We start from the raw sequence: 26,915 nt of genomic DNA on the forward strand, positions 1-26,915 counted from the left end.
ACACTTTCTAAGTGTGTAACCTTTTAATCTTAAACTTTCTCCAACCTTTCAAGGCGCCTCTCCTCGCTGAGGTTGCCTGCTGCACTTTTTCTCTCTTTAAGGAACTTTAAATAAAACCTGTGCTCTGCTCCACTACTGTGTCTCTGCCCTTCATGTCTTTGTCGCGCCAGGGACAAGAACCGAGGAAAATACACAACGTCCCCCCAACATTAGTGCGCCAGACAGGTTGTTTGGTTTTCCTTAATGAAAAAATAGTGTATGCTCTTGTAACTTGCATGGCATGTTAATTTGCTAAGGATTTCCACATTTGAAACTGGGGACCCCTAAAGGAGCCTGTTCAGGAAGCCCCTGGGTCTGCCGGCCTCTCCGGGAAGGGTGTTTCCTGTGCAGAGTAAAGGTGCACAGTTTCCTGCGTTAATATGGGCACGAGCCGCATCGTACGTACTTGAGGGTTGGCTACAGCTGCGCAGTGGCCAGGAGGTATTTGCATGACAGTGTAGACATAACCAATCTAAGAAATTCATTTTATTTTCCAAAAGAATTGGTGGCTTTGACCTAATTTTGTACCTGGCAGGGAAAAGGGGATAAATAAAGAGATGAGAGAACTTTCTCCAGGTCACTTGATTCATGCAGAGGCAGACGCAGAAAGAGGAGCCGGGGCTACTGACTGAAGACCGCCTCGCACTCACTTTTGGGTGTTCAACTCTGTAAGAGAACTTGTAGAGTTAAAATTGTCTATAATGTCGTAGGGTTTAGGGCCCTTACAGATGAGATTTTGTAGTTTCTGTTTGTGGTAAGGTGAATGCCTTTAACTGGGGAGTGCCGACCCCCCTTGGGCTGGACAGCGGGTGATCACTGCCAGAATGCACCCGTGTTTCTCTAGGCAGGGCCCATGGAAGCTGCTTCAGTGGTGGTAGAGTGAGTCCAGGTTGGCACAGTCTGTTTTCTTGTTCAGCTGCCATCGGATTTAGTCTTTTTTCATCTGCTATTTTCTGGGTGTCTCGGGAAGTACCAGAGGCCCAAGAGAGCTAGCATTCTCCTTAGGGAAATTGTTTACTGGCCTTAATTTGCTAATCTTTGGATCTGTTATTTGCCAGCTGCCTTTGAAGCGGGTGACCAGGGAATCTGTAAGCCTCAGTAAACATCTTTTATTATGTAAAATCGTCATTTGGGGGTTGTCAGCTCTGCACTGAGGAACAGGCATTTGTCGCTTCTTACTGCCTTCAGGATGTAGGAAGTTGAGGCGGGAAGAGATCTACTGGCACACGTTTGCGTCTGTCTGGCAGATGAAAAACACTTAAGAGCGATGAGGGCCAAGACTTTATCTTGTTTTTACCTCTTAGGGAAATGATGCTGTCTTAGGCTGTCACCCTGAAACACTGCACAGTTTGTTTAAAAAATTGCTGGTGTAATTGCAGAGGTTCCTTGGCGCATGCATCCGGAGAAACTCCTCATCTGAATTTTGTAGTGAGTTAACTTTTGAACATGTAAAAAGATTTGTGGCGACAAATGACTTGGGACAGGAATCCTTCCAAGATTAATTATGTGCTTTCATGTCCTTTTAAAACCCGTGTAAGGCGTTTAATCTCCTTTAAATGGCTTGATATCACCTCCAGGCACATCCTAGTTAGTTGTGAAAACCCGAGCGCTGCCCTCAACAGCCGTTGAAGCAGTTGAAGCGTGGAGGCTGCCGGCTGCAGTGTGTTGTTTGAGCTTCTGTGTCTGTGTAGTTTTCCTGACTCTTTCCTTCCTGCCCACTACTTACTTTCAGAGCTTCCTTGAGTTTCCCTGTGTAGGACCCCAACCTCCCTGAGAAATAAGTTAGCCTAAGAGTAGCCATCTTGAAGCCCAAAAAGCCATTCTGATATATGACTCAGAGGGAACAACTGAAACCAGGTAACTCCTCTGGAAAAACAAGTTAATCAATCATGACTACTGGCAGCGCTAACCTTTCGGTTAGTTAAGCATAAAAGCTGACCCTACCTTGCTACACCCCCAGGACGTGGCACCAACTCAGAAATCGTAGGTTTGAAAAATTACTGCCTTTGTAGTATTGTTATCTTGCTATGTAGTATTGTTATCTTGTTACTACAACATAATCTGTAACCATGGTAAATCTCTAGGGCTAAATGCCTCAGAAAATCCTATATAACCACTTAGTTGTAAGTACTCAGGGTCCTCGTTGAGACCTGCTGCGACAGGCTGACTTGGACCCCAACTAGTTGGCTTCCGAATAAATTCCTCTTGCTTGTTGCATCAAGAAACGTCTTTGGTGAGTGATTTGGGGCGGCGCCTTCCTCAGGGGAATCCAACACCTGGTCTGCTCCCAATTATTTCTAATTCGACTTTTCTCCTCCATTTGTTGCTGGTTTGTAAGTCCTGTAATTTGCAGCCATCTGCACAGCAGTCCGGTACGTTGAAGGACCAAATTAATGTCATTAGTCTCCACTAGTAAGATCGTTCTGAAGGAGACGCTGCTACAAGCCGCCCTGGGGGGCTTTCCCAAGCGCACCTCTCTGCGGGCGTGGGGCAGGGTTTCTCCCGGGATCAGTCCCAGCAGTAGAATTGCTGCAGGCAGGGGACACACAGGTGAACAGTGGGTGCACAGTGTGGGAATTCTCTCCACAAACCTGCGCTGGGCAGCACGTGGTGCCCTAGCCCCCACCTGGCCGCCCCAGGGCAGGCACCTCCCTCTGTGCCCCTGCCAGTCCTGGTGGTCAGCCACCCTTCCTCACCGCCCAGCTCCACCTGGCCTTCCCGGGGAGCCGCCCGCCTTCAGTCCCCTGTCCTTGGAGCCCAGGCAGCCTGGTATGTAACTGTTCTCCCAGAAAGAGTGCCCTCCCTTCCAGAAAGGATCTGTCTCTGTCCTGGGGCGGCAGGTCCCTCTGCGCTCTCAGAGCCGGTGGGCAGCGGGAGTGCAGCGGGGGAAGTACAGCTGCCTGCAAGCCGGCTGTGCTCACTCTTGGGGTCACTTTCTCCTTGGGGTTCTTACTGGTGGAGGCACAGGGTGAGGGCAGATAGCATGTAAAGGGAGCAGCTGTCTGGGCAGAGCACAGTCCTTTACCTCAACATCTCTTCTGCTCAAAACCCGGAAACCATCCTCCTGCCCCCACTTACCTACAATTCCCAGGGTGAACCAGACCCCTGGGAGCTGTAGTTCCTACAAGAGGACAAGCGGTCAAGAGCAGGGCCTGCAGGGCAGCAGGGACGCAAGGCAGGGGACGATGCACGGAGCAGAGGGGCGCTGTGCACCGTTCCCAGGAGTGCCGGCACCTGCCGCGCTCTGGGCTCTCAGCCCTGCCCTCAGCTGCCACACTCCCTGCGTGTCTCAGACATGCGAGTAGAGGCTGTGGCCAAACTTCCCCACGAGGCTCAGGCCAGCCAGGTCCCCTCTAGGGTTTCAGGCTCAGCAGTCACAGCCCCACGCGTTGAAAACAAGAGCCCAGGGCATTCCAGAGGAGCTGCGTGACAGCTGTTCAGCCGGGTCTAGAGCAGAGGTGGCATCCTCTGTGGCCCTGGATTGGGCACGGACAGCAGATCCTGACCCTCTGACTGCCAGGTGTTGGGGGAAGCCACGTACCCTATTGAAACCCCACATTCTCTTTCCTCAAGCACCGGTCTGGATTCTCTGGCTTCCATTCTGCCGTAGGCCCCCAGAAAGACGGGGGTGGGGGGAGGAATAGACAATTGACTCCAGGCGACAGAAAGTCCCCAGGCCCCCAGGTGTGCGTGTGCAGCTCAGACATGACCCAGGGTGACTCACCAGGAGGTCTCAGCTCCTCTCTCAGTTATGTCGGGGTTGCCTGGTCCCTGCCTGCACTCATTAGGGGGCACCTTGGGATTTCAGAGCAGAAACCCCTGGCTGGGTTTGCACCTATGGAGGGAAGTAGGCCGGGGGCTGGTTCAGATGCAGGCACATCCTCACAAGTTCCTGGGAGTTCTGTTTTGGGGGCCGCCTGCCATAGTTGTGATCTGAGGAAAACACTTCAGCCCTTCCTCGCACAGACATATGGATGTTACTGTTGCAGTTAACGAGAAATCGAAGGTTATCGGAAAAGGCTTCCAAGATGTAGACAACAGGGAGGAAGTTATTTGTCAATTCAGATTTGGTAACAAGAAATTCCCAGTAAGTAGGCCCTCCTTTCCTCCAGTGACAACCGTCCCGCATCGGGCTGCCTCCCCACAGTGAGCCCAGCTTGGACACCTGCCAGTGACACCCAGGAACTAATCCGTCCCCAGCACCGCCGGGCACCAGGGAGTAGCCTTCACTGCAGCCCACGCTGGGATTGGGGCAGGGTGGCCCTCAGAGCTGCGTCCCCCTCTGTGCGCCCCTGCCTGCACCCAGTAGGGGGCACCTGGGCATTTCAGATCAGAAACCCGTGGCTGGTTTTGCCCCGAAGGAGGGAAGCAGGGCGGGTGCCTGATGTTCCCTGGTGGGAGTGGTCCAGACAGCAGATTCAAATCCCTCCAAATGTATCTACATATGTAACTTTGTTTTGCTAAAATACTAAGAGAGGTTTAGGAGAGTGGAGAATGTATGATATGATTCCAGAATTTACATGAAAGAGCAAGTGGGTTTTCCATGGAGGAAAGTCAACCCGTGCCCGCTCAGACATCTCTGAATTTCTAATCCACAGAACCTGTGCGCATATGAAATTTTTCTGCTTTATGTCCCTAGGTCTGCGATGGTTCAATACACAGAGCAGATAACTGGAATGTCCCGCATTCACAAAGGACACTGGCCTGCTTTCACAGCCTTCTTCTAGATCCTTCTATCCCTTGGGTGACTTCAGTGTCCCCACAAATAAACTTAGAGCATTCTTCTCTCCACCTCCCCACACTCAGTGATGTCTGTGTGGAGGCGCCCTCAGCTGCCCTCTGTCAGTTTACCAAAGGGCCGGGTTTCCTTGAAATTGTAGACTCCCTGGGAGGGTTTGGGATAAGGGACAAATGGAGACCTCATCTTACTGCCCCTTCAAACTCCTGCCTGGGGATGCCCACAGGGAGAGCACCGGGCAGAGCTGCAGTTCACAAGGTCACCAGGGCAACCTGTTGTCCATCATAATGGACCTACGTCAGCAGGGCGGGGTGAAGGTGCATAAGTAGCGGGGCCATCACCCCACAGCCCACCACTTGCTACTTGGACCCACAGGGCAGGTATCAGGTGGCTGCTGGCAGGTGCAAGGTATACTGATCAGAGCGTGAGTAGCGCTGAGGTCGGGAGTGCCGAGGACCCTGAGCACGCGAGGAAGCAGAGGAGGTGTTGGCCTGAGGTGGCCTGCAGTTTACGGGGCCCGCCTGGGCCCCCAGGGACTGGGCCGAGGCAAGAACAGCGGCCCCAGGATGCGGGGCCCCATGCTGGTGGTCTTCCTGCTGCTGCTGCCGCCATCTCCGCTCCCGACCACCAGGAGCACCCTCCGCTACCCCACCCAGGACCAAGGTCACGACCCCAGCTCCAGGCTCCAGGAGAGCCCAGCAGTTGGGGAATCCTGCTGGAGCACTTACGACGTGTACTTCGTCCTAGACTCGTGAGTGGCCCACCTGCTCTAGTCGCTGCCATAGAACAGTGCTGTCCCTGGGGTCAGTAGGGGGCCCCAGGCTCTGAGAGAGGGAAGCAGGGACTGTCCGGTCACATTCAAGGAACAGACTCTCTGCGGACTCCCTGGGGCAGAAAGAATGCCCCAGGCATTTGTTCCCTGGGACTTTCCTCTTGAAAAGGATTGAAGGCCACCATGTGGTTTCTAGAGGACTCAGTCCCTCCAACCACATGGCCCAGATCTGTGGCCTGCATGCCCCTTAATCAGCAGGCGGGGAAATTGCTGTGCTGGGATTGGGGTTCCTGGGGTTCCTGCGTCTCTGTGTCTCCTGCTGCTTTGGGGTTCCATGTGTGCGTGATCTTTCTGTCCCTCTCTGTATAAAAGGTGGTGGTCACTTCAGTCTCCACTCTTCTTCAGGGTGAAAGACTCTGTGTGTAAGTGTAGATCTGGTGGAGAAGGTGACTTCAGGCTCTCTCTACTCCACCATTTACCCAGAATCCTGTTTCACTGGCTCTTGTTACCATTTTTGGCTTAAAGCCTATTTTATCTGATTTAACTATGGCTGATTTCTTCTGATTTCCGCTTGCATAGAATTTCTTCTATCACTTCACTTTTAACCGACATATATCTTTAGAACTGAATGAGTCTTTTGTAAGCAGCAAATATTTGGGTTTTATTATGTGCTCAGCCACCCGGTGCCACACACATTTAGAGTGATGCTTGGTGTGTAAGGCCTGGCTGTATCATCTTATTGTTTGCTTTCTGCTCCTCTTATATTTTCTTGTTTCTTTTTCCCTCGGTTTCTGCCTACCTTTGTAGATTGTTTTCCATGGAAGTATAGTGTTTCCAGTTTAAGCCTCTGTTTGGTCAGTGTTTCTTTGTGGAAACTAAGGCTTAGAGCTTCCAAGTCTGTCTTTTTCACACATCATGCCACTAGTTTGTCTGTAATTTCATTTTTAAATTTATCAAGGAAATGCTTGAACATAAATTTAAGATAGAACACATTAGAAATGCGCGCACACACACACACACGCACGCACACACACGCACATGCACACACACACACACGCACGCACACACACGCACGCACACACACGCACACACACACACACACACACACACACCTTGAGGCTCTTGCCCACACCACCCCCTTCTGATCCTCCTCTTCAGAGACAGCCATTTGCAAGTATTCCAGATTTTATTTTTTTGACATTGTGACCATGTATCTAATAACGTGTTTATACACTACAGCATGTTTATACTTTATGCTGTTTCTTGCTGCTTGAGGTTACATATTCTCTGTGATCTCCTTACTGGGGAAGAAGAGAATTTAGCTTTGTTACATCTCAGCTCCCTTATATGATTCTGCTCTGTACTTCCACTCTCCCAGAAGAGTTATATCACCAGGATGTTTTGGCCTCGAGGTTTAATTGTGGAGCTGCCTATTGATGCCCGTGTCTCCATTCTCATTTAGGAGGGGGGCGCTGAATCGTGGCTGGAGCCCTGAGTGCCAGAAGCCCACGCGTCTGCCCTGTTCCCTACTGCCTCCTTGCTGGGGAACGTAGGGCCCTGTGGCTGCCTGTGAGCTCTCACATTCTTGTGTTATAGAATCTGGAGGCTTTACCGACCAATGCATCCCTCCTCATTTCCTAACATTCCCAGGTAGCAGGATCAACCACCCGTGTTTGCCACCAAAGCCCCTCATCCGAGAAGTCCCCTGTCCCCTCCCACGAAGGGCAGATTGGTCAGTGGCTGCCACTCACATTGAATGAAGTCACCACGAGGGTAACCCAGTGATTTCTCTCCCGGTGCTGTGGTGGCTTCAGCTATTTCAGGAGCTGGGGGCCCTCACGGAGGAGCCTGCTAAGGGCCTGTGGAAGGCAGGGAAGGCAGCAACTCTGCTCACATGATACATGCACCTCCGTCTCTGACTCACGTCTTCTTCTTTTTCAGATCACGCAGTGTAGTCAACTGGATGTACATACAGAGCATTCTGAAGGATTTGGTGAACAGATTTAAAAAGTACGGCTTTTCAGCTCTGTGTTGCAGGGCGTTTTCCTCTCTGAGTGCCTTGCTGTTTAGATGCAGTGGACCCGGGCCTGCCTCAGGTCGCAAAGCTCAGGGCAGTGTTCTGAACAGGAGAGAAGGACAGATCACACTTGTTTCCTAAGATCTCTGCAGCCCTGCGTGGCTCCTTCCTGGGGGTCTGTCCTTGTTTTCAGGGGCACATCTTCCCTGGAGGCCCTCACAGATTAGGAAATATGAATGGCTGAGGAGGGAGCATAATTTCTTTGAGGCGAGGGGGAGGGAGGTGGGGAAGATCGTCCAGGGAGGAGGAGAAGGGAAAGGACCAAGAATCTGTCAGGAGGGGAGAGGGGCGGCCAGCGAGGGAGGCCCTCGTGAAGAGCAGGTAGCTGCCTGTCTCCTGTGCACGCAGCAGCCCTGTGCGCGTGTGTGTGAGTGAGAGAGAGAGAGAGGCAGAGAGGGAAACAGACTTCCGGGCTTTGGGTCCGCAGGGCGCTCTGCCGCACTCTGACAGGAGGGCTGCGCGCCTGCCGGGCCTCATGATCCTTCACTAAAGTGATGAGAACTTGTGGAGTCCAGGAAATGGGCTCCACACTAAGAGACAGAACGGAGAGCAGGGAACTTGGGGGGCGCCCCCTGCCTGTTGCACATCAGCATCACTTTCACCCTGTGTGTATAGTTGCTCACAAGTCCATGTTTCCTCCCAAGCCCTGAACAGCGCATGTCATTCATTACATACTCGACGCAAGGCCACGTCAATATGCAGCTGACCTCGGACAGGTAAGTGTTTCATTGATCCCCTAGAGCAGACCCAGCGATCAGGCCACAGGGAGGGCCAGGGAGCAGAGGGGGCCCCTGAGCCACACCGAGGAGCGCACGGGTGTGAAGGCACGGTGTCCTGGGCCCTCCCCTCTCTGCCCACCCTGACCTTCAGCCCTGGCCACGGGGGCCCCGCTGCCCCCTGTGCACTGGCCCTGGCCGGACCCTGTGCTGGTAGGCAGACTCTTCCCCTCCGAGCCCAGCCCTCCGTGCTCTACCCTTTCCCTAGAGCAGGCCGACTGCGAAGATTCCCAGATCAGGTGGAGCAGATGTGGGGGCCTCTAGGGACACAGCCTGGCACCTGCGGTTGTGTGTCACTTTCTGCCCCGGGCCACTGGGGAAGAGGGGACAGTCAGAACCAGGGACGAAGGGATGGTATCACCCAAGTGTGGGTGCTGCAGTGGAGGGGAGCGTGTTCCCCCCGAGTCTGGTGAGGGGAGCCCAGGAGTGGGTCCTGAACACCAGGCTGGGGCAGGGTGCTGGAGGAAGGCCCCGTGGGCCTGCATCCCAGGAGGGTCTAGGCGGGAGGCGGGAGGGGATGGAGCTTCTGAGTAGCAGGGAGGTTCAGATTCTCATGGAGGAAAATGGCTGGGAGTGGGAGGAGCAGCAGACGGCCCGAGGACCCTGCACTGGAGGGGCCCAGGGCCCGTGGACAGGAGGGGCCACGGTGACCTTCCCAAGCTCTGCCTTAAGGGTGGGAGAACAGTGTGCCCTCACCAGGGCCCCCGGGGGGCGGTCGTGCTGCCAGTCACACTGTGATGGAATCACACTTGGCATCTCCCCATACTCACCGGGGGCAGTCAGGGTGTATCCCGGGGTGAGGTCCCCAGTTCTGCACGGCTTAGACAGAGCTGAGCGCAGAGAGCCCAGGCCACACCTATGGGGCTAGACAGACGCGTGCCCTCCCCACCCCACTCACCGGATACGGGACTGGGACGGTGGGAACCAGGCCAGCCAATGCCAAAGGCACGGGGCAGAGGGCCGGGCCAGGGCTGCTTGACGTGGCCCTCACCCGTCCCGGCAGGGCTGCTCGTGCAGACGGACAAGGGCAGCCTGGGGCCGCTTGTAAGAGGCAACCCCTCATTCCATCTCCCACCTGCTCTGATTTTTTTTTTTCAGAAGTAAAATAAACACTGGTCTTGTCGATCTGTTGAATGTCATACCTTCAGGAGCCATAAATATGCAGCACGGATTGAAAAGGGTACGGAATCTAGATTTCTGGGATGTGCCTCTGCTTTATGAGGTTGGCAGAGGGTCATCACTGGGTCGTCTCACTGTCCCCCCCCAACATCTTCCTTCCTTTTGCTGCAGGCGAATGAGCAGATGGAAAGAACACGTGCTGCAGGTAAGGGAGCTGCTTCCTCCTTCCTGGCGGTGGAGTCCCGGGAAAGAGCCAGGCCTGGGCCTTCCTGAGGCCGGGGCGGCCCTGCCCAGGCCGCGTCCTGGCGCTGACGCCGGGACCAGCTGCTTGCCCTCTCTGAGCGGCAGCCTCCCGCTCTGAGGGGTGGGGCTGAAAGCCACCCCGTGATGTTCCGCAGCACAGCCAGGGGTCACGCGGACGACGCCATGGTTCCTAGGAAGTGGGGGGCGCTGGCCCTGGAGCCGGGCTGCATGAAGGAGAGAGGGGGAGACCCAGAGGGTCCTGGAGCGGCGGGGCCTCAGGGTGAGGAGGGAGCCCGCGCTTCCCCCTGCTGAGCAGGCGCTCCGCCCTGACTCCTTCTCCCTCCAGCTCCCGCCCTTGGGCTGAGGCTCCTGCTCTGGGTCTCCCGCAGTGTGAGCGACTGTGCCTGTCCCAGAAGCATCCTCACCTTGGCTGTAGGGTCTAGGGAAGCTGTGTGGCCCCGGGAGAGGCACTGAGCCTGGGAGGGGGTCTACTGCTCACCTGCCTCTTACTCGAGCCCTGAGCCTGGGTGTGCAGGTGCCCGCGGGAGAGCTGTGGGTGAGGCCCAGAGCTGGAACGGGCCTGCGTGGCCGGGCGGGAGTCGCGCACAGTAGGGGTGCCCCCTCCTGTTTTTGCTCTCCTGGAAGGCTGGTGCTTGTCCTGTGAAATTGCTGGCGTTGCCTTTCAGGGCTAAGGTTGTGCCATCTGGGAGAAGTGACAGTTCTGTAGGAGGAACCCTAAGCTGGGCTCAGTCTCCTCATCTGCAAAGTGGGTCCTGGGCTGGAGGCCCTCCTTGTTGCATGATAAGCTGCAAAGCCTTCCAGGCATGTGGGTGGCAGGTGCTCAGGTCGGGGTGGCCTCTCCCCAGGAGGGTGAGGTGTGGGGAGCAGTGCACGGGTCCTGGAAGCCGGTGGCCGTTGCTCTCATTGACCCAGTCACGCCCTGCCTCTCCCGCAGGAGAGAGGGTCCCCAGCCTCATCATCGCGCTGACAGGTGGACCACTCCTACCAGAATCCTTTGCGGAGACAAAAGTTGAAGTGAGTTAAGCCCATTGTTACCAGACTTTGTGTCCACATATTTGGACCAAATTTATTATACCCAACACTTCCTCTTTCTCAGGCTGAAAAATCCAGGCAGTTGGGGGCAACTCTGTATTTCGTGGGTGTGCAAGATTCCCAGAAATACCAGGTAATTCTGAGGAGGGACTGAGGGGTCCCTTGGGAGCCTCGCTGGGGAAAGGTTCAAAGACGGTGCTCTCAGGGTCGCCCAGACGATGGGCCTCCACCCACCAGGAGGTCCCTGGGGAGTACGGGGGGGCCTGTCCGCTTAGGCTGGGCCCAGGGAGTTGAAAGATGTGCAAGGTGGCCGTTCAGAATGAGTAGCAAGTGTTGTGTAAGACCTACACAGCAGAGGTGAGGGTGGAAGTGTTTTCCCTCCCCTGAGCGTGGGCTGCTGGAGGTGCCAGGGTGTAGCCCTCCGTGTCTGTGTCCTGGGATGGGGACCTCTGGGTCATCACCCCTGGCTGTGGGCCCAGGCTGTCTCCTCTCCCTTTTAGCTCCTGGAAATTGCTGGCAAAGCGGATCATGTGTTTGCAACGGACACTGGATACAGCGGACTGGAAGACATCATTGACCCCGTGAGTGAGGGGGCATGGAGGGGGCTGCACGCCGCGCCCCCGCCGTCCACGCCCGTGACCCTGCCACTCCTCTCTCTCTCTATTGCAGCTCATAGCCAGGTCTTGTGTAGAGATTACGTCTGTGGACTTCTCCTCTCTGTGCACTAGAGGTAATAACTGGGGTCGCTGTTGTAAACGCAGGAGTGTGTGTGTGTGTGTTTTGTGAATGTGCCATGTGTGTGGTGGGAGTGTTGTATGTGGTTCCAGTCTGTGTGGTGTGTATGAGCGCACCGTGTGTGTGTGTGTGTGTGTGTGTGTGTGTGTGTGTGTGTGTGTGTGTGTGTGGCACGTGTGGTGTGAATGTGTATAATGTCACCGTTGCCTGGTCCCTACCTGCGCCCATTAGGGGGCACGTTGGGATTTCAGAGCAGAAACCCCTGGCTGGGTTTGCACCTATGGAGGGAACTAGGCTGGGGGTCTTTAATGGATGGACTTCATGGGTCATGGGAAGTGGGGAGAGGCACCTAAGGCTGCACCCAGCCCAGTCTCCCGGAAGTACGCCATCAATGACCGAAAGGAGAAGATTTGGCCAGGGGATTGCCCAGATGTGGGTTCAGCTACAGCTGCACGCTCCAAAGGTTCATGGGAAATGTGTTGTGGGGGCGGCCTGCCATAGCTGTGATCTGAGGGAAATACCGCCGCCCTTCCCCACACAGACATCTGGATATTACTCTTGCAGGGAAAAAGACCGTCAAGGTTATTGGAAAAGGTTTGCAGGGCGTTCGCAACGATGACGTTGTCTGTCAGTTTCGCACTGGGAAGGAAATCATCCGTAAGCAGCTCCTCCTGTCCCCTGGTGACAGCTGTCCCCCAGCAAACCAGGGCCCATGCTGTTCATTCACTGTGCACACCCCAAAAACAAGCAGCACAGACGGTGGAAGGGGTCACTGACTGGGCGCCTGGACTCCTGCCGCTCGTGCCCAGGACTGAATCGATCCCCAGCACCATCATACCCCCGGGAGCAGCCTGTCCTGTAGCCCTGCTGGGGTTTTGGGTGGGGTGCGCCCTAAGAGATGCACCCCCGCCCTTTCCTGGGCTCTCCCTTCCCTTGGGAGGCAAGGACTCGAGTCCATGAGTCTGAGGGAGGGAAGTCGACGCAGCCCCAGGGCTCTGAGTCTCTGCCAGGTCTGCCAGGATGGTGTGTTCACTTGAGATTGAAAGATGATGCCATAAAAAACCCTAAAGGCTCCACTCCAAAACTACTGGAACTAATATCTGAATTCAGCCAAGTCTCAGGATACAGAATTAGTACACAGAAATCTGTTGCATTCCTATACCCTAATGATGAACTAGCAGAAAGAGAAATCAGGAAAACAATTCCATTCACAAATGCATCAAAAAGAATAAAATACCTAGAAATGAACCTAACCAAGGAAGTGAAAGACACTCTTAAGAGAAATTAGAGAGGACACTAATAAATGGGAATTCATCCCGTGCATGTAATACTGGTTTGAAAACTCCTTTCCAGTCGCTCGTGCCTGTCCAGGCCCCTCTGCGTGCTGGGCTGCCGTCCCATCCTCCTCCTCTCCGGACTGTGCACATCCAACGGGAAAGTCAGTTTGCACCGCTTTGGGTATTTTTGCCCATTTACTCCTAGCCTTTCCCCACCCAGACACCAATCCTTTCCCCTGACCATACTTAGCATTGAGTTTTCATTCTGAGCTCCAACGAAGGGGTAAGAATGTTCAGAAGGTCGCAGCTGATCTGACAGTCGGGTCAGCAGCACGGCACTAGGTGTGAGGCAGGTGCTCCCAGGCAGGCAGAGAACGGGAGCCGACATCTGCCAAGGGGCGAGCTCTGCTCGCCAAGGGCCACAGGAGGGGCGTCGGGGATGTGGGGACACGTCCATTGACATTATCTGCGTGTCACTTTCTTCCAGGAATGAAGGCTGTATCGGTGGAAGACACCTCCGTTACCTGCCCAGGACTGGAGATGAATAATCAGGGCCGGTAAGCGTAAAGCTCAGGGAATGTGGTCAGTTATGGGCACTATGGCGGGACCAGCGTGCGTGATGCGTCCTCTGGAGGAGCTGCTCACACCAGTTCTGGGAGGGCTCAGGGCTTCCTCTGCACCCACCTGTGCGGGTGGTTCCCTGAGGGGCTGTGATCCCCTGTCACCCAGGCTCTGTCAAGGAGGGCAGGATGCAGGAGGTGCCGGGCCCCAGGGACGGTACCTGTGGCCCAGGCACCTTTCAGGGCCAAGCCAGCATGCTCTGTCATGGAAAAGAGTTTGGGAGGTGACACCAAACATCCCGCCTGGCCACTTGGCCCGTGGCCACGAGGGCATCTGGGCCCTGCAGGGCTCCTCACAGCCTGCTCAGCCTTCATTGCACAGGGGGCCTCATCTCCCCTGGGGTGGGCCCTCCTGCCCCGTGCTGCCCCCTACTCGGGGTCCTGAAGGCCCGCTGATCAGAGCCATTACAACAAGAACCACGGTCAGGTGCAGGTTGAGCCAAGCGCACGCACGGTGCCGTCTGGGCTGCGGGTCACCGTCTGCCCTTTCTGTGCTCTAGGGCCGTCTTCATCGATATCAGCCTGGATAATGGCCTCACCTTCATCGAGACGGATTTAGAGATCAGCTGGAGGACCTGCGTGACGTCCAGGGTGAGACTGCTGCCGCCCCCTGGGACTGTACTCTGTCCATCCCCGGACAGGGAGACACACTGGGAAGCCAAAGGCAGGAACAGTGTCCGGGGCAGGCCCAGCAAGTCACCTGGGCAGCACGTCACAGCCACGGCAGCCCCTGAGCCCTTCCCTGGGGAGTGGTGCCCCCACTCAGGCTTCAGAAGTGCCCTGGGGGTATCCCTGTGAAATTGTCTGCGGCCGTGCAGCTCCTCTGCCCTGTTGCAAGCCCAGGGTCCCTGAAGGCACATGGCACCCCGCACTTGGAGCTCCAAGCAGACTCTGGGACAGTGCTGAGAGCGGCCCTCTGACTCCCACCTTGCCGCCTTCCTGGCCTGGGTCTCCTGGTGGGGAGTTCAGAGCTCCCTCTGGGTCTGGCTTAGGTGGGGGGTGGAGGCTGGAGGCTGTGTGCAGGGAGCTAGAGTCCAGGCCCTCAAAACTGGGGTCCCAGACCCAGGAGCCCTGGAGGCTGGGACCCCCTGTGGCCCTGCGTAGTGGAGGTGAATTTCCACTGCACTGGTGCTCCGGCCCTGCTGTGGGTACAGCCCCTGCCCCCAAGCCTGGCTTCCGACAGCACTGACACTCCTGGGCATGTCTGTTTATACTTATCCCTGGATGTCTGCTCCGGGCAGCAGACGGAACTGACCCACTTGCCCATTGGGGTCCCACCCGGTGACAAGGGCCCTTCAACAGGCACATTGGGAGAAGAACTCAGGAGCCAACCGGTGTCTACTCCCAGCACAGTGGCTTCCCCCCAGCCCTGGCCTGGCCTCCCTTCTCCTCGGCCCCGCCTCCTTGGCACGGATTCCACCTCGCCCTGTCCCTCTCCCCCTTCCCTGAAGCATCGCACTTTGGTGACCGGTTCAGGCCTTGCAGCCCCTGACTGCACAGATGCAGTGGGCTTCTCCGTGACTATGAGTAAGAACAGGACAGAAGCCCCCATTCCCTACGGGCCTGCCCTGTACCAGGATGGGCTATGAACCCTAAACCTCACAGGTGTCCCCTCACTCGCTCCTCCGGATGTGGAAGTGCAGCTCAGAGGGGCTGAGCAGCTCTGGGAAGGGGCCAGGGAGGGCCAGGCTATGGGGAGATAGACCCAGGGTGCTGCCCTGATGCTGTAGTCCCCCTTCATCCCGGCCCCAGGAGCCCCCCTGTACCCCCTGTGTGCCTTCACTGGGGGGCACCTCCCCAGGCCCCTGTGCTGTCAGCCCGGGCATGCAGTGGGCGCTGCCTGTGGCCCAGCACGGAGGACGCCGGACACCCTGGCAGGGTTCTGGGTCAGAGCCTCTGAGCAGGGTCTGTGGCGCAGGGTGCTTCAGGGGCCCTCAGGGCCCAGCCCCTGGCTCCTAGTCCCGCTGTGGCCTCTCAGAGTGGGGCAATCTGAGTGTAAGGGGGAAAGGTGGATTTGGAGGTGTGGGGTGGGATGCCAAGTGACGGGCACCACAGGAAGCTGCCCAGGTGCACGAGGACTTAGCACGTGTGCTTTCCTCAGGAGGGGACCCCACCTGCCCTACTGGGTGCCACACCACCGCCTGCCCAACGAAGAGCCCTTCCAGATGGTGGGCCGGAAGACGCAGAGGATACTCAGCCAGATGGAGGGCCTCCCAGAGGGGTGTTCCTCAGTTTACACTCTCTCTACTGGGCTGTGCCCCTCCTGACGCTGCCCTTTTTCCTGGTGCTGTGCTGCTGCTGTATCTGGCGATGGCGCAGTAAAAGTGTGAGTGACCCCTGACTACACAGCCCTGTGGCCCAGGCACTCCCCAGCCAGCCCCCCAAAGTATGGGGACTCCTGGCTGCCCCGGGATTCCGCCTGTGGGAAGGTTCCCGTCAATTCTGAGGTCATCACCTGCGCACATGGAGCCTCAGAGCTGCCCTCCCATTCCTGGGCACACAGCCTGGCCTCTGAGGGGCTTTGTGCCTCAGGCTTGGCCCAGAGAGGGGACCTGTGAGCAGCCCTACCCCTGAGGAGAAGTGACCCCAGGCCCTGACTCAGGCTTCTGAAGGACCCACAGGGACAAAGGCCAGGGAGGGGCCTCTGCTGTGGATTGGAGGAAAGCACAGACCCTGCCTGGGCAGCGATGGCCCCAAAGGGAGGGCCAGGTGCCCCCCGATTGCTCTCCTCTGGGGCAGCTGTGCCTTTAAAAACACACATGGCCTCTGCCCATCTCTGGAGCCCTGTCCTTCCTTCCCAGTCACTACTCAGGACCCGGTCGTGCTGGGCGCCAGTCTGGGCAGGGAACAGAAGTGAAGTGGCCCCATTCCTGCCATGGCAGCTCCAGGACTGGTGTCTCGATGGGCCTTGGTCCCTGGGGTACTGGGGAAAAATGTCACCTTCATGGCATGTGGCCATTCTGCTGCCTAACCAGGGCAACAGCAGAGGGCAGAGGCGGGCCCCGGGTAGGGCGGGTGCAGAGGCCCGGCTAGCTGGGCTCCCAAGGGCAGGCGCGGGAGCACTGTGGGAGGAAGGACCCCGGGGGTGTGAGGGGGCAGCCCCAGCAAGATGCCGGAAGGCCTGAGGTCTGCACACTGGGGGCCTGAGGACAGGAAGCCAGGGTGCCGGGTGGACTTCCCTGAGGGCCGGGCACAGGGGCGGTTCAGGGTGTGCGGAGGAAGCGGGGAGGAGCAGGAAGGGAAGGGGAGGATCTCTTGTCTTCATAAGACATACAGGGTGCTGATGAAAACCCCCTGTTAGACGCCTGCAGCAGCACCAGGCATCCTAGGCTGAATGTCTGCCCGGGGACCCACGGGGAAGGGTGGGCTCAGTGCAGGCAGGTGGAGCCAGCCGGCCACAGACCCACATGCAGCGAGCCCTCAGGTGGACACCCAAGGCCCTGCTCTGTCCCTCTGCTGCAGAGCAGGCCCCCTCCTGTGTGCACGGCTGAGCCAGAGCCAGGCTTCTCTAAGGAGGGCTGCCCCGGGAACGAAGGCGAGGTGATAGAATTTCTTGCCCTTTTGGGGAGCAGCCTCATTTGCAAACTAAGAGTTGCCGGGTTTGCACTAGGGCGGCTCTCTCCTAAGGGACACGGTGCTGCCCCTCGGTCCTTGAGTTCTCCCAGCAAACACTGGCGGAGTGGCCAGGAAGTGACAGGTGTAGGGCAACAGCCACAGTGTCCCTACCCCAGGAGCTGCCCGCCAAGAAGCAGACACTGTTTTCTCCTTCTAGAGCCCAGCCGCACTGGCCCAGAAGTGCCCCTCGGTCATTGGATCGTGCTGTAGGAATCCTGATAAAGAGAAGATGAAGGAACCAGAGGTGAGAAGGGCCCTAGACAGGTGCTGATGCCCCAGGCTGGGCCGAGGGCGGCCAGGGGCAGGCGGCTCCTGCCCCACAGACACGGGCCCAGAAGGCCTGGCTTCTGTGGTGGTGAGGTTATGGGTGCTGGGCTTTGATCACCCGGCACCACAGTAAGGACACCATCCGGGCCCTAGAGGCCTGGGACAGAGAAAAGGCGTGAGGGCCCATATTCCCCACCCCCAGCTGGTCCCCGCCCCCGGGTCTCCCCTTATCACGGGCCCAGGCTTCTGGATGTGGGTGGCTGCCGACAGGTGCCCGTCCGCGGTGCTGGCAGAGCTTGTCGTCCGCTCCAGCCAAGCTCAGGCTTCCTCGGCCCTTGGGTGGATTGGTGAGAACACACGGGACGGCACAGCTCGCCCAGGTCAGGAAAAGCCAGGGAAGTTCTGTGCCGAGTTCCTCCTGCCATGAACACTCCCCAAAAAGAGAGTGTCACCTGCTGCTCCTGCAGACGTCCCCTCAGCAGAGTGAGGGAGAGGACTGCAGGGTCCCGGGAACCCACTGAGGAAGGGAGACGGGCACCTGGAGGAGGGGCCTGAAGTACCCCCCACCCCAGAACCTGGGCCCCATGCAGTGAGGAGAACCCCGTCCCGCAAGGCCCGGAGATGACAGGGGTGGATGGGCTCCCGGTTGCAGGTGTTGAGAAAGAAAGAGCCCTGCGGTGTCTGTCAGGCTCTGCCCCCGTCTCCCTGATTCTACATTAGTTTTGACAGATCCATTAAGTCCTCCTAAGCATCAAGGGGTAGCTGAGAGCCATCCTGCTCTCCCTGCAGGAAGTGTGGGGCCCCGGGGAGCCCAAAACACACCTGCCAGAGATAGAAGCCCCTTGCTGGGGGTCTTTCTGCCACAGTGCCTGCCCCATGCAGGGCAGGGTCACAGGCTTTGCGTGCACGCAGGCCAGGCTGCTGACAAGGGCGGGGCGTGGTGGTGAGGAGTCTAGCAAGCCAGCTGGGCCCCAGGGCTGGAGGCCCGGGCAGAGGGGAAGCACAGCTGAAGGTGGCAGCTGCCAGGAGCTGCTTCTCGGGGAGGGTGATTGTGTGAGGCCTGGAGTAGGATAAGGCAGAGCCAGGTTCCCAGGGGAGACGAGACGCTTGAGGAGGCCTGAGCAGGGAGGCCAAGGGCCCAGCCAGGCAGTAGGCACACAGGAAGGGGAGAGTGGACTTCCGGCCAGAGACAGAGGCGCCCAGGACAGGATATGGGCAGACTGCGCTCTGAGGCTCGATGCGGGACAGACAGTTTCTCGGAAGCCCGATGTTAGCACGCTACACGGTGCCGCTAGGCAGACCTAGGGGTGTATCCATGGAACTCGGGCCAGCAGGACAAGGGTGGGCTTGAGAAGACAAGGAACCTGGCAACCCCAGGAGTGAGGGAAACCACAGCCTTCAGCCCCCAATTCCAGTGGCCTCTCAGTAACTTTCTCTCTCTCTCCTCTTCTCCCCAGAGGTGTGATTCTGCCGACCCCCTAATGATGCCCTATTGTGAGTCGTTGTCCTGCGGCACGTGGATCTACCATCGACCCAGCTGCCATTGCTCCCACTTCAGCAGAATCTGCTCATGTTGCCAGGGTGAGCAACCCATTCGCTGCCAGCGGAATGATGCCATTCATACCTGCTGCAACCTGGATGCTCTGGAAAGCAGCTCTGAAAGTCTCAACCCATGACGCGATCTCTACGGCACCCAAATCCCCATATTGTTTTTTTAATATTTTGGTATGATTAATATACACTTACATGAGCAACACTGTGGTTACTAGATTGTCCCCATTATCGAGTCCCTCCCACATACCCCATTACAGTCACTGACCATCAGCATAGTAAGATGCTCTGGAACCACTGCTTGTCTTCTCTGTGATGTGCTGCCCTCCCCGTGCCCCCCCACATTAGTGTGCTAATCATAATGCCCATTTCTCCCCTTATCCCTCCCTTCCCACCCATCCCCCACAGACCCTTTCCCTTTGGTAACTGTTAGTCTGTCCATTCTTGGGTTCGGTGAATCTGCTGCTGTTAGGCTCCTTCAGTTTTTGCTTTGTTCTTAGACTCCAAAGATGAGTGAAATCATTTGGTACTTGTCTTTCTCCGCCTGGCTTATTTCACTGAGCATAATACCCTCCAGCTCCATCCATGTTGCTGCAAATGGTAGGATTTGTTACCTGCCACTTGAGGAGTATCAGACCCTTAGTTATCATCCCAGGTTGCTCTGGGGCTTGATGTAAGTCCCTTTTATGTATTTTATTTTTTATTTTTATTAAGGTATTATTGATAGACACTCTCATGAAGGTTTCACATGAAAAACTGTGGTTACTACATTCACCCATATTATTGAGAGCATATTTGGGTCTTCCTTTTATTTTTGTATTTTGTATTTTGTAAGTTCAAAAATAAAAGTTAACCCACAGAATGAGTGAAAATATTCCCAATACATATAGGCAACAAAAGACCAATAAGGAAATAATGAAGAATTTCTACTAATCAACAGAAGACAGAAAACACAATAAAAAATGAGCAAAAAACTTGCAGAGACACTTCATGAAGGATGACATTCAAGTGGCCAATACATCGATGAAAAAGTACTCAGTTTCATTAGTCATCAGAGAGATGTTTACTAAAACCACAATGCAATACCACCACATGTCCCCAGAATGACTGATATGAAAAACATCACCAGCAGCAAGAGTTGGCCAGGACGTGGAGCAACTGGAACTCTTTTACACCGTTGGTGGGAATGCAAATTGGTGAATCACTTTGGAAGATTGTCTGGCAATGTCCAAACTGAGCATACATGAATCCCATGGCCAAGCAATTCCATTCTGAGGTATATATATCCCACAGAAATACATATATAATGTCGAGCAAAAACATTCACTAAAATGTTTATAGCTGCACCAGTAGAAGCACCGCAGTGGCTCCAGACCGGAAACCGTACGGACGCCATTAACAGGAGAACAGGTGAATCGTGGCGTATTCTCACTACGGGGTATCACGGAATGAAACCGGGTGGACCACGACTCTGCAACCGCACACACACCATGGGTGAGTCTCACTGACATGACACTGAATGGAGGAAGTCAGACACGAAGGATGACACACTGTGTGGCTCTTATTTGTATAAAATACAAAATAGTGGATGTTAATCTATGATGTCAGAGTCAGGAGGGTCTCACCCTTGGGGACAGTGATTGGATGGGGGTCCATGGGGCTGTCTGATAAGAATATACTGTAACTGTCCCCTGATCTGAGTGGTAGTTGCAAAGTTGTGCTCACACTGTGAAAAAAAGTCAAGCAGTATATTTATGATATGTGCACTTTGGGTATGTATGTTCTACGTCAATCAAAAATGTTAAGGAAGAAGCAAAAACAAAAAAATCCCATTATTTTTTGAGACTTTCACAAAAAACAACAGGTCGCTGATCCCTAGTTTCACCTCCATTCCTGTTTAGAGGTCCCGGTCTTTATTTTACTTGAGCTGTTTGTTTTGTTACTAATTTCATAGTTTTATTTATTGTTATCAAAGTTATTCATGCACACGGTGTAAAGGTCCAAACAGTTCTCTGGGGCTTGTTGTAGAAACCCCCTCCCCCAACCTCATCGGCTCTTGTCTCATCCCATCCGTCCAATACAGCTGTTACGACTGCACAGGCGTGACTCGCTGCATAACCTCTCCGTTCCCCTTGATCTAATAAATGTCCTTTTGTGTACTGTTTGCATGTGCTTACCGTTCATTACTCTATAACCCCCAAATATTCCCCAGTTTGCGCAGACACACTCAGTAGCCTGTCACGTACTCTGAATGACATCCCTTCTCTCAGTCCTCACCTGCTCCAGTGGGACCGGCTCCCCTCCAGCCCTGCTGAACAGCTGTGGGCTTCGGCACGCCCCTCACGGCCTTCCTGGGAGACCGCTCCCTCCTCTCCTGTGTTGGATCTCCTGTTTCATACGTACCAAGTCATCTTTATTTCCTTGTCCTGGTGGAGCAGGAAACCGCTTCTAAAAGTTTCCTGAGAAAAGGGGCATGGGAAGCAAAGCTTCGAGGTCTTGCATGTCTGAAAATGTATGTATGCCGTTCTCACACGTAAGTCATTGCTTAGTTGCTTACAGAGTCCTATATTGGAAAAATATTCCCTCAGAAATTTGAAGTCATTGCTTCACTGTGTTCTTTCCTCCAGTGGATGACATTCTAGCTCTTGATCTTGGCATAAAACCTGTTTTTCCTCTTAGTTCGGGTTCCCCAAGAGACCCTGAGTCATGTGTGCACATGGAGTCACTCAGTGGAGACACGCAGAGGGGAGCAGGGAAGGGATCAGGGGAGAGAAGGCGGTCACCATGCTGACTGTGACTGAGGGACTGAGCATGTCTAAGGCTTAGCTCTGCATAGAGATTTTGGGGAAATGGTGGCAAACATACATGTCAGAGTTCATGTGTGCAAGGACAAGGAAACTGTGTGTGTGTGCACGTGACATCCTCACAGTCAGCGGCTGACAGCTGCTCCCAGGGAGGAGGGTAGTAATTCCCCAGCACTTCTGGCCTGCTATGAACCCCACAGAGCAGCCTTCCCTGGCTTTGGAGAGACTATCAGGCAAAAGAGAGCCAGATACTGGCAGTTAGACGTCAGCAGCAGTTCACTGAAGCGGGGCTGCCCAGGCCGTTAGCGGGGGGCGGGCAGTGATGTCTGCTGTGGCGACCTGGCTGGGCTGTTACTTGGGAACTCCCATCTGTATTCTTTTGTTTTTTCCTTTTGTCCATATTTTTCTGGACATCTCTTGTCTGGAGGGTTCCAGCCTGGCTGCCTGAGTTCTGAGCTCTCTGGTTCAAGGATTACCAGAAGATTAACCAGGGTTCCAGGGGAGGACCGGCTGGGAGTCTTGACATTCAGTGGGAGACTAAACTTTCACTTAATCTTCCTATTTCAGGATGACACCCTTGACTTCTGGGGTCCCCCTGACCAGAGACTCTATAATTGGTGCTTTTCATGGTATAAATTCTCAGACCTGTGCTGGTCGAGGCAGGGAAGTCACACACTTGCTCTCAGAGGAGAGGTATCGGGTTAAGTGGACTTTCAACCAAACATTCTGTTTTTAGCCCCATACTCACCTCCATAGGTGACTAGTGTCACTGATTCCTTTTGCAGCTTCTGTGATGTAAATCTGATTGCTTCTCTGCTTTCCCCAATCGGCTAAACTAGTCACAATTTACTTCTCAGATTTCGGAGTCCCAAACATGTTGCTGCTGCCGCCGCCGCCTCTAGTGTCTCCGCTCCGCCCCGTGTGGTGTCAGTGCGTGCCCTCATGAGGCGCCCTTACCTATACGTAGGGAATGGATGGTGAGGTCAGCAGGCCCAGGGGGCAGGGTTTGGACTCCACCTCTTTCGTGTTTTAGCTGTGGAGCTTTGGATGAGGTATCCAACCTCTTTTGGTCTGTGCTCCTTCATCATTAAAAAATGAGAATGCTGCTACCTACCTCAGAGGATTGCTCTGAGGAAAAAATGAGGACACATACAGGAAAGTACAAAACATATTGTTGAGCGTAGGGTTGCGACTCAAAAATATCTTGGCTTCATTTTCCTGCATTTGGAGGTTGGGGAACCAGGGTGATGACTCAAGGAAGACAGCGAGGTAGACAGCAGGCTGGGCGGCTCAGGGGCAGTTTGGTTGGGCCACACCTCCACTGTCCTCTCTTTCATCCCTATTGCCATTGCCTTGGATCCTGCAGATACAAGATTTTAAAAACATGAACTTACTATCCTATATTCTGGTAACCCCTGTCCCTATGCCAATCACAAAAAAAGGGGGTTCTGGGTTTATTATCTCTAGAAATGAATGACCGTAGAACACCAATTATAAATGAGTCAAAATTTTTTCTTTGGGATGTTAAAATCCAAAGACTCGAGGCATGATAAAAAAAACAGCTTTGGAAGAATAATTCAAGAGTTGATTTTTTTCAACACTGTCACATATATACATAAACACTGATACATGTGTGCACAGACAAACAGACACACACACTGACTCACATCTGCATGTACACATTCAAAGAACTAGATAAAAATTCACTAGACTTTGGAGTAGGTAAGTCGGGTGGAAGCTGGGAGCTGGAACAGGTAATGTATGGAGAAACTACTGATGTCCTTTGATCTCTGCCCTCAGAAACGAAGTGACTTCCCCCTTTTTTGGTTGTGGCATCAAGCTGCTTGTGAGGAGGTTAGGATTGTTTCAGCAGGAATATAAAGAGAAGAAAAGAGCTAATTATGCATTTATTATGCATCTACTGAAATTCAGAAGGATTTTCTAGCAATGCAATAGGCTTGAAATCTGGACTCTAAGGGAAGAATCATATTCGCTTAGCTCCCGTTTAACATAATCAAGATCCAGATCTAGAGTCAACCTTCTACTAAAGAAGGAGGTAATTCGATTTCTTGTCTAACATCCTCATCTGACTATAATGGTGATAATCACACCTACCTCAAAGGAATGCTTCTGAAAGGAACTCCGATGTTCTAATGTGGCAACTAGTGTCATGAGGTCAAGGATAGGATGTAAGAGGAACGAGAATCCTGCCCCTTCTTGGCGTGGGGATCGAAGAAGAGGAAAGCCGGGAGGAGTCAGGAGAGCAAAGCTGGAATCATAGAGGCTTAACGTGGAATTGGGGAAACGGCTTCAAAAACATCTAGAAAATGGAAGAACTTTCCTAAATTGGCACAAACTTGTGTCTAATTTAGATGAGTGGGCAAATTAGGGTGACCTGGCAAGGAGGTAAGGCCTCCCCCTCTAGTCCTTCCCCAGGTAGGTACTGAGCTGAGCCATGGGCCTGGCATGGGGCACAGTATGACAAGAAGATAACGAATGGACAGCATGTGGTTGGGACAGCTTGGGTCAGGGACTAGATGAAGGACGTGGTGGACATTTAGGGGGTCCACTGGGCTTTCCAGAACCACAGGGAGGTTGCTTCTGCTCGTAAGTAGCGATGAGATCAGACCCAGCCAAGGGAGACCCAAGAAATACTCCAGCTATTGAGATGAACCAAAGGCCAGCAGGGTGACTGTAACCAAATACACATTGACCCATAAGCACCCCTCCGGTGGCAGAACCCCCAGGAGGCAGAGGACCCAATGCAATGGGCCACCCTGGGCGTCCCTACCTAGTAAGCCACATTCCCCTCCCCGTTTGCAGGGCAAAGCTGCAAGGTCTGGGGACCTGCCTAGACTCAGGGCGCGCGCGAGGGTGGACACGCCCTCCCCACCTGGGTCCCACACGCTCACTAACAGCCCGGCCTGGAACCACAGTCTCTGGCTGGGCAGGAGGACAGCTGCCCTTCCCTGTCCTGCCTTGACACCAGTGACCTGGGTTCTGTCTGGCTGTGGCCACCCTCTCCTCAGCCTTGTGCGATGCAGGGGCCCCCACCGACGCCTTGCAGGTGCGCGGCGTGGCCGGGGCGGGCGGCGGCGGGGGCAGGGGTCGGTGCGCAGCCGGTGCAGCGCGGCCGACTCACCTGCATGGCCGCGGCCCCGCGGAGTCGGCAGCGGCTGGCGGCCCGGTGTGCGCCCGCCCTGACTTCCGCGTGGGGCTCGCCGCTCCCTCCCCGCCCCTGCCACCTGCTCCCGCCACGCCCCTGCCCTTCCCTGGCGCCTTCCGGGGACCCCTCCCGCCTCCGGAGGCCGTCGCCCCCACCTGCGGGGACGCTTCCCGTTCATTGGGGGGGGCTGCCTCAGTCCTCCTTGCTGACCCCAGGACCCCAACCTCATCAGCCTCCGAGGCCGATCCCCTAAGAGGAGAAACCGCGGCGGGAGGGCCGAGGGTGGGGCAGATGCCCAAGAACCCAGCCTTCTCCCGGCCTGAGCCTAGGCTTTGTGGGCCCGGTGGGGAGGGCAGCCTCGGGGTCCTTAGGACGGGGGGCTGGCCCTGGGCTGCAGGACCGAGGGGCGGCTTCACCGCTTCCTGTGGGTCAGCCGCAGACGGCTCCAGGCCCCCAGGGCGGGCCTGTCCTTTGGGAGACAGTAACTGCCCCCGGAGGAGGTTGGGGTGAAGCTGGGACTCGGGGCAGGAGCTCAGCTGGGCAAGGCACACGGAGACGCTGAGCTGCGTGTGGGGGCGTGGCCGGCAGGGAGGCGCCCCGACGTCACGGGAGTTAGGAGCTCCCCTAGTGTCGGGGGGCAGCACTACGCAGCCCATGCAAGCCTGGGTTGATCCGGACTTGAAACGGGCCACCCCAGGCTCTCCCGGGATAGCATGGCCCCACCCACACTTCTGCTTGGGGGCCCCACGGCAGGCTGGGACAGGACCAGGGCCGACCTGTGAGGTGGCAGAGGCGGGAGGGGGGGGGCGTCTGGCAGCACAGACCCTGTGCAACTCTGATGGAGCAAATGTGGACAAACACCGCCAAGGTGGAGGGACAGAAAACCGCCACAAACTGTAGTGGCTTCATTAAATCTGTCTGTTTCTCGGGAGGCCACCGGTCCAGGAGGAGCGGCACTTTTTGCTCTGCCGTCTTGAGCACATGGGCTCACCACACGGCTCAGAATGGCTACTCAAGCACCAGGCATCCCAGCCGCCTTCGAGGCAGGAAGAGGAGAGGGAGGGAGGCGCGCCCCGCCCTTCACAGGGATGGCCGCCGGCCACACCTCGCTGCAGGGAGCCCGGAAAGTCCGGCTGCCCTCCTGAGGACGAAGGTCGGCAGGTCCCGGGGGCACTCAGCAGCCTGCTCCGGCCGGAGGGCCTCGGCGCTGTTAGTGCTCAGGAACCGGACTCCGCAAGGGCTTCTGGGCTTCAGCGACTGGAACTCAAGGTCCACATGCCCACTGAGCTGCTGGACTCTCCGTCACGCCCCCGTCTCAGGATGCTCTGAGCTCACATCTTCACGGTGTTGGGCCGCTAGCCGTCGGGGTTTGATGGGTCATCTCACGTGTCTACCCAGCCGCTCTCTTTTTCAGTGTCTTTACTCACAGTCCCTAGGTTATTCCCACAGAAACACTGCTTCTCGCTCCCACCTTCCCCAGGTGCTAGGGAACCTGAGTTACATGGGGCCCTTGCTGCTCAACAGCTGCACCTGTGGCCCCCGGAGCAAAGGCAGCGCCTCTAACGCGGGCGGTTGTGGCGGGGGGTGGGGGCACTGGAGTCACTTCCTGACCCTCCGGGGGCGATGGGCAGTGAGGGCAGATTCTGCCTGGTCCCACCTGAAGAGAAGCCCCGTATAGCCCTTTCAGAACAAAGGTGAGCAATGAGAACCAAAAGCCTGCAAACTGGTCATACTTTGGTCCATTAATTTACTCTTTGGAAACTATCCTAAGAAAAAAAATCCAAAAGAATGCAAATATGTATAAATGTGGTCTTTGAGGCAAAAACTGTAAACCACCTAGATGTTCAGCACTGGGGACAGCATGGGCAGCCACGGAATACTCATGCTGATTGGGCTGCTCTTAAAAACGACCCTTTCGAAGAGTTTATGACAACGCAGGAAGATGCTCGTGTTACAATTGAAGTGAAAACACAGATTGCAAATATGCACTTTTACAAATCTCAACGAATTTAAAATGCATTAAAATACTGGAAGAGCACATTAAATATTTGATATTTATATTC

The 26,915-nt window shown here is 55.3% G+C and overlaps 1 protein-coding gene and 1 long non-coding RNA gene across 4 annotated transcripts; one reads left to right on the forward strand and one right to left on the reverse strand.

Annotated features, from left to right (window-relative positions):
• The first annotated feature begins 4,243 nt into the window (after window positions 1–4,243).
• Window positions 4,244–19,441, forward strand: LOC140844568 (anthrax toxin receptor-like). The gene is made up of 15 exons (XM_073217468.1): window positions 4,244–5,528; window positions 7,491–7,559; window positions 8,271–8,342; window positions 9,501–9,582; window positions 9,693–9,726; window positions 10,720–10,799; window positions 10,882–10,950; window positions 11,318–11,398; window positions 11,487–11,547; window positions 12,117–12,209; window positions 13,317–13,386; window positions 13,950–14,040; window positions 15,551–15,775; window positions 17,222–17,308; window positions 18,789–19,441. The coding sequence occupies exons 1-15, from the start codon at window positions 5,344–5,346 to the stop codon at window positions 19,005–19,007; spliced, it is 1,518 nt and encodes a 505-aa protein (XP_073073569.1). The 5' UTR covers window positions 4,244–5,343; the 3' UTR covers window positions 19,008–19,441.
• Window positions 19,442–19,633: 192 nt separating this feature from the next.
• On the reverse strand, window positions 19,634–24,936 carry LOC140844569 (uncharacterized). Of its 3 annotated transcripts, XR_012123107.1 has the most exons (5): window positions 24,829–24,936; window positions 22,801–23,046; window positions 22,435–22,643; window positions 21,160–21,341; window positions 19,634–20,397 (listed from the first exon to the last, which is right to left on the reverse strand). It is a non-coding gene; the product is annotated as an uncharacterized lncRNA (long non-coding RNA). The 3 variants fall into 3 exon arrangements; XR_012123105.1 differs by having other exon boundaries at window positions 19,689–21,341; XR_012123106.1 differs by having other exon boundaries at window positions 20,200–21,445.
• Between the last annotated feature and the right edge of the window lie 1,979 nt (window positions 24,937–26,915).

Source organism: Manis javanica, chromosome 11 (assembly GCF_040802235.1).
Source record: "Manis javanica isolate MJ-LG chromosome 11, MJ_LKY, whole genome shotgun sequence".
Lineage (NCBI taxonomy): Eukaryota > Metazoa > Chordata > Mammalia > Pholidota > Manidae > Manis > Manis javanica.

What these genes read in the sequence shown, in the direction of transcription:
- LOC140844568 (XM_073217468.1), top strand. Translation starts at nt 5,344, where the DNA reads ATGCGGGGCCCCATGCTGGTGGTCTTCCTGCTGCTGCTGCCGCCATCT. An exon ending in ATGCAGCTGACCTCGGACAG is followed by an intron (nt 8,343 to 9,500) that starts GTAAGTGTTTCA and finishes TTTTTTTTTCAG; the next exon opens with AAGTAAAATAAACACTGGTC. An exon ending in TGGAAGACATCATTGACCCC is followed by an intron (nt 11,399 to 11,486) that starts GTGAGTGAGGGG and finishes TCTCTATTGCAG; the next exon opens with CTCATAGCCAGGTCTTGTGT.